Source organism: Biomphalaria glabrata, chromosome 13, assembly GCF_947242115.1.
Source record: "Biomphalaria glabrata chromosome 13, xgBioGlab47.1, whole genome shotgun sequence".
NCBI lineage: Eukaryota > Metazoa > Mollusca > Gastropoda > Planorbidae > Biomphalaria > Biomphalaria glabrata.
Genome location: NC_074723.1, coordinates 27,350,792 through 27,362,888, shown reverse-complemented (window position 1 = coordinate 27,362,888; position 12,097 = coordinate 27,350,792). Strand labels below are relative to the sequence as shown.

The 12,097-nt window shown below is 40.7% G+C and overlaps 1 protein-coding gene across 4 annotated transcripts in view; it reads right to left on the bottom strand.

Moving 5' to 3' along the window:
• The window catches only part of LOC106071580 (ephrin type-B receptor 1-B-like), a 138,454-nt gene that overhangs the window by 49,541 nt on the left and 76,816 nt on the right, over positions 1–12,097 (bottom strand). For all 4 annotated transcript variants that reach the window (XM_056007531.1, XM_056007533.1, XM_056007532.1 and 1 more), the window contains exons 6-7: positions 9,774–9,926; positions 4,219–4,399 (exon numbers count right to left, since the gene is read on the bottom strand). In XM_056007531.1, coding sequence (XP_055863506.1) covers positions 4,219–4,399; positions 9,774–9,926 — 334 coding nt within the window. The remainder of the gene's footprint in view (positions 1–4,218; positions 4,400–9,773; positions 9,927–12,097) is intronic.

Below are 12,097 nucleotides of genomic sequence, written 5' to 3'. Positions count from 1 at the left end.
ATGTTTGTGTCTACAGCGTACTGTTCTTTCTAGTCAAATGATCGCAGGTTCAAATACAAATGACACCAATACTGAGGTTAGGTAGTTTTTTTATGGGACCAATCGTAGTGAAATTATCCTCGTGTTCAGCAAGAATTCTGTTCACCAAAGAAATTCGACCGTTTTGAAGTGAATCTTCTTGCAAACCCCAAACGAAGGTCCTACTGTGAAGGGGAAACACGTTTCATCATTATTTGGTCGTAACGTCATTTTAATTAGTTAAACAGGGATTGGTAACTACAATGCAAATATTTAATTTTTTGTTTACTGAAAACTAAAAAGACCGCGCTGTGCACGGCCCAACAGGTTGAGAAACGCTGCAGTATTCATCACAACCAGTTCGTAAAATTTTCCTCATTGGGAAGCAAATTGCTAGGCTGTAACGAATGACAAGAATCAAAAGAACTTGCCACACCGCGCACTGAAGAAAGAAACACTTCTGTATACATCAGCGAGAAACTGATTTTCAACTTTTTGTTTTAAGACCAACATCAGTTTTTGAACCCAGTATCTGTCTACAAGACAAAATGTTGTACAAGTCCAAGCCAATGCTATGCTCCATTACTTCAGGCCAGGTGATCGTGAATGCTAGAGTCACTAAGTTCTTTGCACTCCACTAATAGAGTCTAGAACAACTGTGACGCCGATCAAATCTCTCCATATCTCCCTCCAAGATCCACAAATACAAGTGACAAGCAATCAACATATTAGCTAGTTCTAGATCTCAACGACATGCCTTGTCTTTGACGTGTTACGCTATTTGACTTGAGCCGTGTACGTCTCAATTAAAGACTGGAGTTTGTTGGGGTAGCCGAGTTCATCCTCTTACTGATAATGACAATTGCTTTGATGGATGACTTGCTCAGAACATGCCCAGGACAACTTTCTGTCTGATGGGGACAGCCTCGGGTGGGTTCAGGACGCCGTGTTCTGGCTAGGCAGGAGGTAGTGTCGTATCCAAACATACACATAAAACTGCCATCTTTAAAGGAGGCAATTTGTCTGAAAGTGTCAGCTGTTAGAATCAACCCGGGGTACCTGGGTGCACAATTCAACGCTTCACTAAATTGAGGTGAAACATTCTTTGTCTTGATTTGTTTCAACTTAAATAACAAATTGTCTTCTTATTAGATTTGTTTCTTTATGATCCCGTCAGTCACGTGACATCCAAGTGATGACTTTACCATTCACTCGTGCCATTTTTGTAAGGGTGACGTAGTGGCCACGTGACCGATGTGTTCATTGTAGTGGCCACGAGACCGATGTGTTCATTGTAGTGGCCACGAGACCGATGTGTTCATTGTAGTGGCCACGAGACCGTTGTGTTCATTGTAGTGGCCACGAGACCGATGTGTTCATTGTAGTGGCCACGAGACCGATGTGTTCATTGTAGTGGCCACACATTGAGACCGATGTGTTCATTGTAGTGGCCACGAGACCGATGTGTTCATTGTAGTGGCCACACATTGAGACCGATGTGTTCATTGCAGTGGCCACGAGACCGATGTGTTCATTGTAGTGGCCACGAGACCGATGTGTTCATTGTAGTGGCCACACATTGAGACCGATGTGTTCATTGCAGTGGCCACGAGACCGATGTGTTCATTGTAGTGGCCACGAGACCGATGTGTTCATTGTAGTGGCCACGAGACCGATGTGTTCATTGTAGTGGCCACGAGACCGATGTGTTCATTGCAGTGGCCACGAGACCGATGTGTTCATTGCAGTGGCCACGAGACCGATGTGTTCATTGTAGTGGCCACGAGACCGATGTGTTCATTGTAGTGGCCACACATTGAGACCGATGTGTTCATTGCAGTGGCCACACATTGAGACCGATGTGTTCATTGTAGTGGCCACACATTGAGACCGATGTGTTCATTGTAGTGGCCACACATTGAGACCGATGTGTTCATTGTAGTGGCCACACATTGAGACCGATGTGTTCATTGAAGTGGCCACACATTGAGACCGATGTGTTCATTGTAGTGGCCACACATTGAGACCGATGTGTTCATTGTAGTGGCCACACATTGAGACCGATGTGTTTATTGTAGTGGCCACACATTGAGACCGATGTGTTCATTGTAGTGGCCACACATTGAGACCGATGTGTTCATTGTAGTGGCCACACATTGAGACCGATGTGTTCATTGTAGTGGCCACACATTGAGACCGATGTGTTCATTGTAGTGGCCACACATTGAGACCGATGTGTTCATTGTAGTGGCCACACATTGAGACCGATGTGTTCATTGTAGTGGCCACACATGGAGACCGATGTGTTCATTGTAGTGGCCACACATTGAGACCGATGTGTTCATTGCACACAACCATTCACAGAGTCCAATGTGCACTAACAAACAGTTGTTCGGAGATTGTTTTCAAATGTGCATGTCACAAAGACTTCTGCTTCATAGCCCTTAGATTTGATCTAGACTAACAGCCAACAAATGTTTGATCTGATGTCTGACAAAACTTGCTTTCATAGAATGAACGTGTTCACTAAATACATTTGATATTTGTATGACGTGTTCACTAAATACATCTGATATTTGTATGACGTGTTCACTAAATACATTTGATATTTGTATGACGTGTTCACTAAATACATTTGATATTTGTATGACGTGTTCACTAAATACATCTGATATTTGTATGACGTGTTCACTAAATACATTTGATATTTGTATGACGTGTTCACTAAATACATTTGATATTTGTATGACGTGTTCATTAAATACATCTGATATTTGTATGACGTGTTCACTAAATACATTTGATATTTGTATGACGTGTTCATTAAATACATCTGATATTTGTATGACGTGTTCACTAAATACATTTGATATTTGTATGACGTGTTCACTAAATACATTTGATATTTGTATGACGTGCTCACTAAATACATCTGATATTTGTATGACATGTTCACTAAATACATCTGATATTAGTATGACATGTTCACTAAATACATTTGATATTTGTATGACGTGTTCACTAAATACATCTGATATTTGTATGACGTGTTCACTAAATACATCTGATATTTGTATGACGTGTTCACTAAATACATCTGATATTTGTATGACATGTTCACTAAATACATCTGATATTTGTATGATGTGTTCACTAAATACATCTGATATTTGTATGACGTGTTCACTAAATACATGTGATATTTGTATGACGTGTTCATTAAATACATCTGATATTTGTATGACATGTTCACTAAATACATCTGATATTTGTATGACGTGTTCACTAAATACATCTGATATTTGTATGACGTTGTTTGCCTCCCCACTTCAAAGGAACTTTACAATCGATATACTTCAAAAGTGTTTGAGTCTCATAAAATGTGAGAACCTGTTTGTTCAATGAACATGTCCTTCAATACTTTGTCAACATATTATCAACACAAATCTGTTGAATGTATTTCCTTCCTAAAACACCGAGCAGCCATAATGAAGTTTTGTTAAGTGTGAGAGATTTTATCTTTTGGAAACTTGAACACAAAACAAACATAGCGTACTTTGTGTGTGTGTGTGCGCGCTGGTAGCATACAAGAGAAGAGAACTGATTGCAGGGAGACAGTGTTGTTTCTAGACCGTTCTAAAGCATGACAAAGTCAATGATGGATAGACCGTTAGGTCTGACACCCTGGCCTGTCAATCAAAAAACAAAGCAGAAGTGCTACGAGACTTTGTGTCTACAGTTAGTTGCTAGTTGGCTAGAGCTGGATGTTCACAAACCTCAAGACTCAAAAACTGTGACTGCTCAATTACATTTTAAATTTCTTGGACCAAACTTTAATAAACCATTCACTGCTTTATTTCTAGTGTGAGCCATAAACTGCTACAGTTCTAAAGACTAAACCCTGGTCGTTCGTATGGTATGACTCAAGACTCGCGATGGTTCCATGTTCGAATTACGATTTTGTTTCCTCATTATAACAGTCATTTCAGTTAAATGCTTAAATAAATAACATATACCTTATATGACTGATACAATAACATATACTTTAAATGAATGCTACTTAATTCATTTCTAGCAATATATTTTTAAATTCATTCGACAGACAATAGAAGCCTAGTACTATAACCAAGGTGTCTTTAACTACAAAAGTCTTGGTTTTGATGATTTATGACCTTGAGGTACATTTGCTCAACTGCTTACCTGGTAACGTTAAACCCCGTCCATCCAGGCAGGAACAAGACATCGCCACTACACTTTTGACATACTATGCGATAATTCAAATCCTGGCGGTTACCCAGGTCTGCAGGATGTGTCCATGACAACGTAACACTGGTGGCCGTCTGCGACTCAATGACTGGGTTCTGAGGTGCAGAAGGTGGTTCTGAGAAAGAAAGAAACATTTGGAAACATTTTCCTGCTGTGTCAGAGATGGGTTTCTGGGGAGTTTGTATTTTGAAATGAAACATTTATTTAAGAGATGTCCTGTAGCAAGGCTTGCCTGTACACAAGGACACAGATCTTATGTATCTTAGTACTAGAATCAAAGTGAGCAGTCGACCAGAAACACAAGACAACTAGCTGAAAGGCATCGGACACTAGGCAACTTACAGATAAGCCTCGGACACTATGCAACTTACAGATAAGCCTCGGATACTAGGCAACTTACTGTTAGGCCCTCGGACACTATGTATCTTACAGTTAGGCCTCGGTCACTAGGCAACTTACAGTTAGTCCTTGGACATTAGGCAACTGACAGATAGGCCCTCGGACACTAGGCTACTTACAGTTAGGCCTCGGAAACTAGGTTACTTACAGTTAGGCCTCGGACACTAGGCAACTTATAGTTAGGCCTCGGAAAATTGGTTACTTACAGATAGGCCTAGGACACACAAGGCGACTTGAAATGTGACCTCTCAGACATACCCAATGAATATTAGAGAAAAAAAAAACGTTTCGAAAGTAAAGTGACCATCGGAACCATCGAATCTACACATTGGTCATCTGAATGCTTTCAAGAGAAAGTGAAACACACCAGTAAACTTCTAGTCAAACACACAAACAGAGAGGCCAATAATTAAAGACTTAGATTGAAAGAGAAAAGAGGGAAAGCGTTTTAGACTGCTGTATGATGAGTTCTATTTGTACTGACTACATAAGCAATTACTCAGTGCACAGCTGCTTCAATCTAGTACAAGATTCTGTCCATAGAAATGAGTGTAGAGAGAGACGGCCTTTAAAGGGAGGGGAGAGCTTCCACTAAGAGAGCAAGTCATCATCAGACAGCAGTCTATAGAAACAAAAACAGAATCAATTCTCCAATTCCAATTAGTCTCTGGAGATTGTCTGACCACACTCCATAGAGATAGCCTATGTACATATCCAGAGAGCACACAGCCTAGAATACAGGAAGAAGGGCGGGTGGGGGTGGGGGGCGCACTAAGGTACTGACCTCAAAGCAATCACATTTGTCTTGCCTGCGCACCGCAACGCCCTCTGGTAGAAGCGCGATGGTTAATGGAGATACACGAATTCTACCCACACAAACTAATGCACAAACACCGAGTTTACATACTAGAAATTGTTCAATATCATAGAAGAAAAGATCCATTGGACTCCGACCCTTTATAGGTCTTGAACTAAATAGTGGAACATAGAGAACTGGGTCTATGCACACATTTGATGAGACAAGTCTAGTCATGAACATGGTGTCTGCACTCATTAGAAGAGACATTCTGGTCTTCATAACACTTTGTCTTGTCTAGAGAACTCCACAATCAGACAACAAGTTCCAGTGGTCAACAAAGAGTATGGTGCTGACTATCCCAGACTTGTGCACTTGCAAGTGATCCTCCGATCGGTGCAGTTCAAATTAGAATTCCGTTCAGCTGCCACATCTCTTTCTCGTAATACACGCCATTACACATGGATACAAGCGACACACTCAACATGGACACAAGATACGCGACACACTCAACATGGACACCCTTCTCTCTCTCCTTCTTTCTCTTCCTTCTCTCAATCTTCACTTTTCTCTCTCCTTCTTTCTCTTCCTTCTCTCAATCTTCACTTCTCTCTCTCCTTCTTTCTCTTCCTTCTCTCTCTCTCTCCTTCTTTCTCTTCCTTCTCTCAATCTTCACTTCTCTCTCTCCTTCTTTCTCTTCCTTCTCTCTCTCTCCTTCTTTCTCTTCCTTCTCTCAATCTTCACTTCTCTCTCTCCTTCTTTCTCTTCCTTCTCTCTCTCTCCTTTCTCTTCCTTCTCTCAATCTTCCCTTCTCTCTCTCTCCTTTGTTTTCTATTTTCTATTTTTTTCAACAAGATGCTCTTGAAACTTTGTTTTCTTTCCTGTATTTCACTACCTAAACACCTCGACTGGTAGGACTCAAGTTACTGCTTCCTACTGGTAGGACTCAAGTTACTGCTTCCTACTGGTAGGACTCAAGTTACTGCTTCCTACTGGTAGGACTCAAGTTAGTGCTTCCTACTGGTAGGACTCAAGTTACTGCTTCCTACTGGTAGGACTCAAGTTACTGCTTCCTACTGGTAGGACTCAAGTTACTGCTTCCTACTGGTAGGACTCAAGTTAGTGCTTCCTACTGGTAGGACTCAAGTTACTGCTTCCTACTGGTAGGACTCAAGTTAGTGCTTCCTACTGGTAGGACTCAAGTTACTGCTTCCTACTGGTAGGACTCAAGTTACTGCTTCCTACTGGTAGGACTCAAGTTACTGCTTCCTACTGGTAGGACTCAAGTTAGTGCTTCCTACTGGTAGGACTCAAGTTAGTGCTTCCTACTGGTAGGACTCAAGTTACTGCTTCCTACTGGTAGGACTCAAGTTACTGCTTCCTACTGGTAGGACTCAAGTTACTGCTTCCTACTGGTAGGACTCAAGTTACTGCTTCCTACTGGTAGGACTCAAGTTACTGCTTCCTACTGGTAGGACTCAAGTTACTGCTTCCTACTGGTAGGACTCAAGTTACTGCTTCCTACTGGTAGGACTCAAGTTACTGCTTCCTACTGGTAGGACTCAAGTTACTGCTTCCTACTGGTAGGACTCAAGTTACTGCTTCCTACTGGTAGGACTCAAGTTACTGCTTCCTACTGGTAGGACTCAAGTTACTGCTTCCTACTGGTAGGACTCAAGTTACTGCTTCCTACGAATGAACATAAGCAAGAAGATCCAAAAGCCCGTTCTCTCAAGTCCCACTAAGGTCAACAGTACGGGGCCGGTAGCTGATAGTTGTGAACCCCCCGATGACTGATGCCACCTTCTCTACTACAATACATGGCAGCTTCCAAAGACGGTAGTTTTGACTCAAATTCTTTATTTAGATAAATGGTATGGAAAATTCTAGTATGGTAATACTTTTTAATTTTAAAAGATATCATTTCAAAACATTAACAATAATAAGGCTTGTCTTCGAGTCCGAAGATTAGTGAGGAATGCAGTATTTCCTGTGGCTGCGCAACCCCATCTGTGACCTACATATTTTGTTTCAAAACATTATAACCATTATAACCAGTGTGGTCAATGAGCTAGTATAAGTAATTCTTTTTCTTATCTTATCTTATAAAAACAAAGATGATTACGTACTACGCGTCATGCATTCAGTCGTGCATATTAACCAATGACTTAAATTCTGCCAAGTCACTGGTTTTCCTGGTTAGCCCAGGCAACCCATTCCATGCTCTAATAGCACTAGGGAAGAAGGAGTATTTGTACAAATTTGTCCTAGCATATGGGATGAGGAATGTGCCTTTATCTTTGTGTCTTTCACAGTATTTTATTAAATTTTATTTTTGTTTTTCAACTTTCTAGTCAAATCGTTAGAGGTGTTAACGAAAAACCTGGAAGAATTAGCTAGCTGGAAAAAAATAATGACACCAATGCAAACAACTGAAATCCCTGCTTATATTTTTACTAAGACATAAGGGACAGGATTGAGGAGTTAGTTATTAACTTTTTTTTTATTCACAAGCTCTAGTCTGAACTGTATAGAAGAGAAAAAAATGAAAAGAATTGATGGGAAAAAATTCACACGCAGAAGGGAAATAATTTGAGATTAAAATCATGAAAAGAAAAAGAAAGAGTTTATCTCCCCGCCTAATCAGTCCACTCTCCTCTGTGCAATATCCCTCTCTCCCTCTCTCTCTCACACACATGCAGAAAAAAAAACCCTGAGCAAATTGAAAGTTGATGATGTTCACTCACAAATTCTCGGAATTTAATTCAGTAATGTTCAAGTCCAGTTGATTCTTCTTTGAAGAGATGGGCTCTGAAGACAGGAGGTGCTGACAATACGAAGAAAAGGCACAAGATGGTCAACAGGCCATCTTTCCTCTACGATCTACAGCATAAGAGTGGTCAACAGGCCATCTTTCCTCTACGATTTACAGCATAAGAGTGGTCAACAGGCCATCTTTCCTCTACGATCTACAGCATAAGAGTGGTCAACAGGCCATCTTTCCTCTACGATCTACAGCATAAGAGTGGTCAACAGGCCATCTTTCCTCTACGATCTACACGCATAAGAGTGGTGGATCCCATGGTCGTAGTGGGATACCAAGGAGTGCTGTTTTAGTGGAATCTGGACTAGCCACTATCCATCCTTGCAGGGGAAGCAGGGAGAGCCAGGACAAAATGGTCATTACAAGTTAGACTACAGATCTAAGGAGAGTACGGTCATTAGACTATAGACCCTAGGATAGTTTGGTCGATAGAAGTTGGACTATATACCTAAAGATAGTGTGGTCATTAGAAGTTAAAACTATAAACACAAGGTTGGTGTGGTCATTAAAATGTATGCTATAGACCGGATGCTAGTGTGCTCCTTAGAAGTCAGACTAAAGACCATATCTCAGGTGGTGTTATCTAAGAACTAGCTCCTCTGAAAAGAACATCTAACTACTGCTGTCCAGACTGTACAAGAGACAAAGAAATGGAATCTCGGATGAAGAGAAGATGTGTAAGTGTGTGTGTGTCGTGTGTGAATGTCAGTCTTGAGAAAGAGAGACTGATGGAAGATATAAGTGACCAATACACACAGACACACAGTCAATGGTATGTAAAGTTACTGGGCTCATAAGTTTCTATTACGTCATTGTTTGTTGTGAATGTTTTATGAGAATGTAATTAACAGGAAGTGAGGCAATAAAAGAGGAGAGTCTTCTTATGTCTACTTGTATAAACACAAAGTTTCTGTTATAATTTCTTTTTATGTCTACTTGTATAAACACAAAGTCTCTGTTATTATTATTGTTATTATTAATTAATGTCTACAGTATATTGTTTATCTAAAACAACAGAACAGTTACTTTCCACAAATGTGCAGAACAGTTCATTAAAAATAGTCATCTGAAAGTGAACACAATAAAGAGACTTCAGATGGCTAAGGTCAACACGTTCAATGTACACATGCGAAAGTGAAGAACTACTTGAGGGGGGGACACTCCCCAAGAAAAGAGCTCTATACATTGAGCTTTTCTTGGTTAAATACCATTGAGAATGTGACACAGGCCATCATTAGTAATGTACATTTATGAATACTAAACAACCTCTATCATCTGTTAGAAGCTGTTCTAGCGTAAGTATTCATTAATAGCTGGTATACATTTAATGTCCTAATTCTAAAACATTGTATAGTAGAAAAGTATGTTCCAACTTTCTTCTTTCATCAAGGCTATGATCTCATGACTCTCAGTTGGGCCTTCCTAGTCTCGCTCAATGCTACTTGTTAAAGAAGAGAAACTTCTACTTACGGGTACATGGTTTGGACTTTGGATCCCCTGGACTTCTGTAATACTTGGGCTGACACATGCACTCTGCAGAGCCTTCAGTGGAGTTACTGTAGCTTGGACAGTCCTCACATGCATCTGAGCCTTCAGACCACTTGTATGTACCAGCCGGACATGCTGTGGACCCATACAGAAGAATTTAATTTGGTTCCTCAAATCTAGTAACAAAGTCTCGGTTTTATTTGCCTCTCTCTTGGAAGAGGACAGAGAGTGAGGAATGCACACATTGTAAGACAAAATTTCATAAGGATAATAAAAATTATAAATTATTATTAATGCTATATTTGGACATAATTAAAAATAATATTAAGGTGTAGCATAAATGTTGTTTTTTCGGGGGGAAGGGGGGTCTCCAAGGGGAAAACTTGTACACGAAGACATAAACACACTTGAGCGTAGACCGCGAGACTTCACCCACTTCTAATTAGCAAGAGTACACGAATATTGGTAGTGACAATTACTATTCACCTCAATTCTTGAACTCATGACCAAAAGTTGGTAGTTCTAAGAGTAACAAGGTTTAACTGACCCCTACACTGGAAGTTGTCCATGCAGTGATAAACAAAACAAAACAAAAAAAAAAAAGAGGAGAGGAGGGCGCTAGGCTAGCGATGGCCACGGTGGTGTTGAAGGAGACTGTTTACCCAGCCTGACAGAGACAACAATAGAAATGAACCGCAGACAAAGAGAACTAGAAAGCAGCAAACAAAAAGTCCGGGGACAAGATGGAGGTGGAAGAATCAGTAGAATACAAGTGAAGACAGCAAATTAGAAGGAGACCTCCACATAAGAGGTTCATGTTGGAGAGAAATCTTTGTCCCTCTTCACCTCATCCACAAAGTCTTGCTAGTTTTTTCCTATAAACTGGCTAGTAGTCGTTTCTAAGTGTTTTGGATTTTTTAAATTCTTCTTCCCATACGTTGTAGTTTTAAACAGCCTTCCAGGAGAACATCTCAAATGTAGGTCTGTACAGTCCATCCCTACCCACCAGTTCTAAAAGATCATCTCAAAATGTAGGTCTGTACAGTCCATCCCTACCCACCAGTTCTAAAAGATCATCTCAAAATGTAGGTCTGTATAGTCCATCCCTACCCACCAGTTCTAAAAGATCATCTCAAAATGTAGGTCTGTACAGTCCATCCCTACCCACCAGTTCTAAAAGATCATCTCAAAATGTAGGTCTGTATAGTCCATCCCTACCCACCAGTTCTAAAAGATCATCTCAAAATGTAGGTCTGTATAGTCCATCCCTACCCACCAGTTCTAAAAGATCATCTCAAAATGTAGGTCTGTACAGTCCATCCCTACCCACCAGTTCTAAAAGATCATCTCAAAACGCTCTTTGTCTATACAGTCCATCCCTACCCACCAGTTCTAAAAGATCATCTCAAAATGTAGGTCTGTATAGTCCATCCCTACCCACCAGTTCTAAAAGATCATCTCAAAACGCTCTATGTCTATACAGTCCATCCCTACCCACCAGTTCTAAAAGATCATCTCAAAATGTAGGTCTGTATAGTCCATCCCTACCCACCAGTTCTAAAAAATCATCTCAAAATGTAGGTCTGTACAGTCCATCCCTACCCACCAGTTCTAAAAGATCATCTCAAAACGCTCTTTGTCTATACAGTCCATCCCTACCCACCAGTTCTAAAAGATCATCTCAAAATGTAGGTCTGTATAGTCCATCCCTACCCACCAGTTCTAAAAGATCATCTCAAAACGCTCTATGTCTATAAAGTCCATCCCTACCCACCAGTTCTAAAAGATCATCTCAAAATGTAGGTCTGTACAGTCCATCCCTACCCACCAGTTCTAAAAGATCATCTCAAAACGCTCTATGACTATACAGTCCGCTACTAACCACCAGTTCTAAAAGATCATCTCAAAACGCTCTATGACTATACAGTCCGCTACTAACCACCAGTTCTAAAAGATCATCTCAAAACGCTCTATGTCTATACAGTCCGCTACTAACCACCAGTTCTAAAAGATCATTTCAAAACGCTCTATGTCTATACAGTCCGCCATTACGATCCAGTTCTAAAAGATGTGAGTCTTGTGTTTTTCATTTTCTTCCATCCCTGGCCCAATTCCCCGAGCTCACATTTCAAGTTTTTTTGGCCTGGCATCACGTCAGGCCGAGTGACAGAAGAGATCCCTCTATGTCAAAGGCAAGCTGCCGTCATTTGCCGAGCAAGGAAATATAGACTGAGACTCACGCATACACCTTGTCAAACTACACACTCACGCTCATATATACACTCGAACATGCGTGTGTTAGGGGT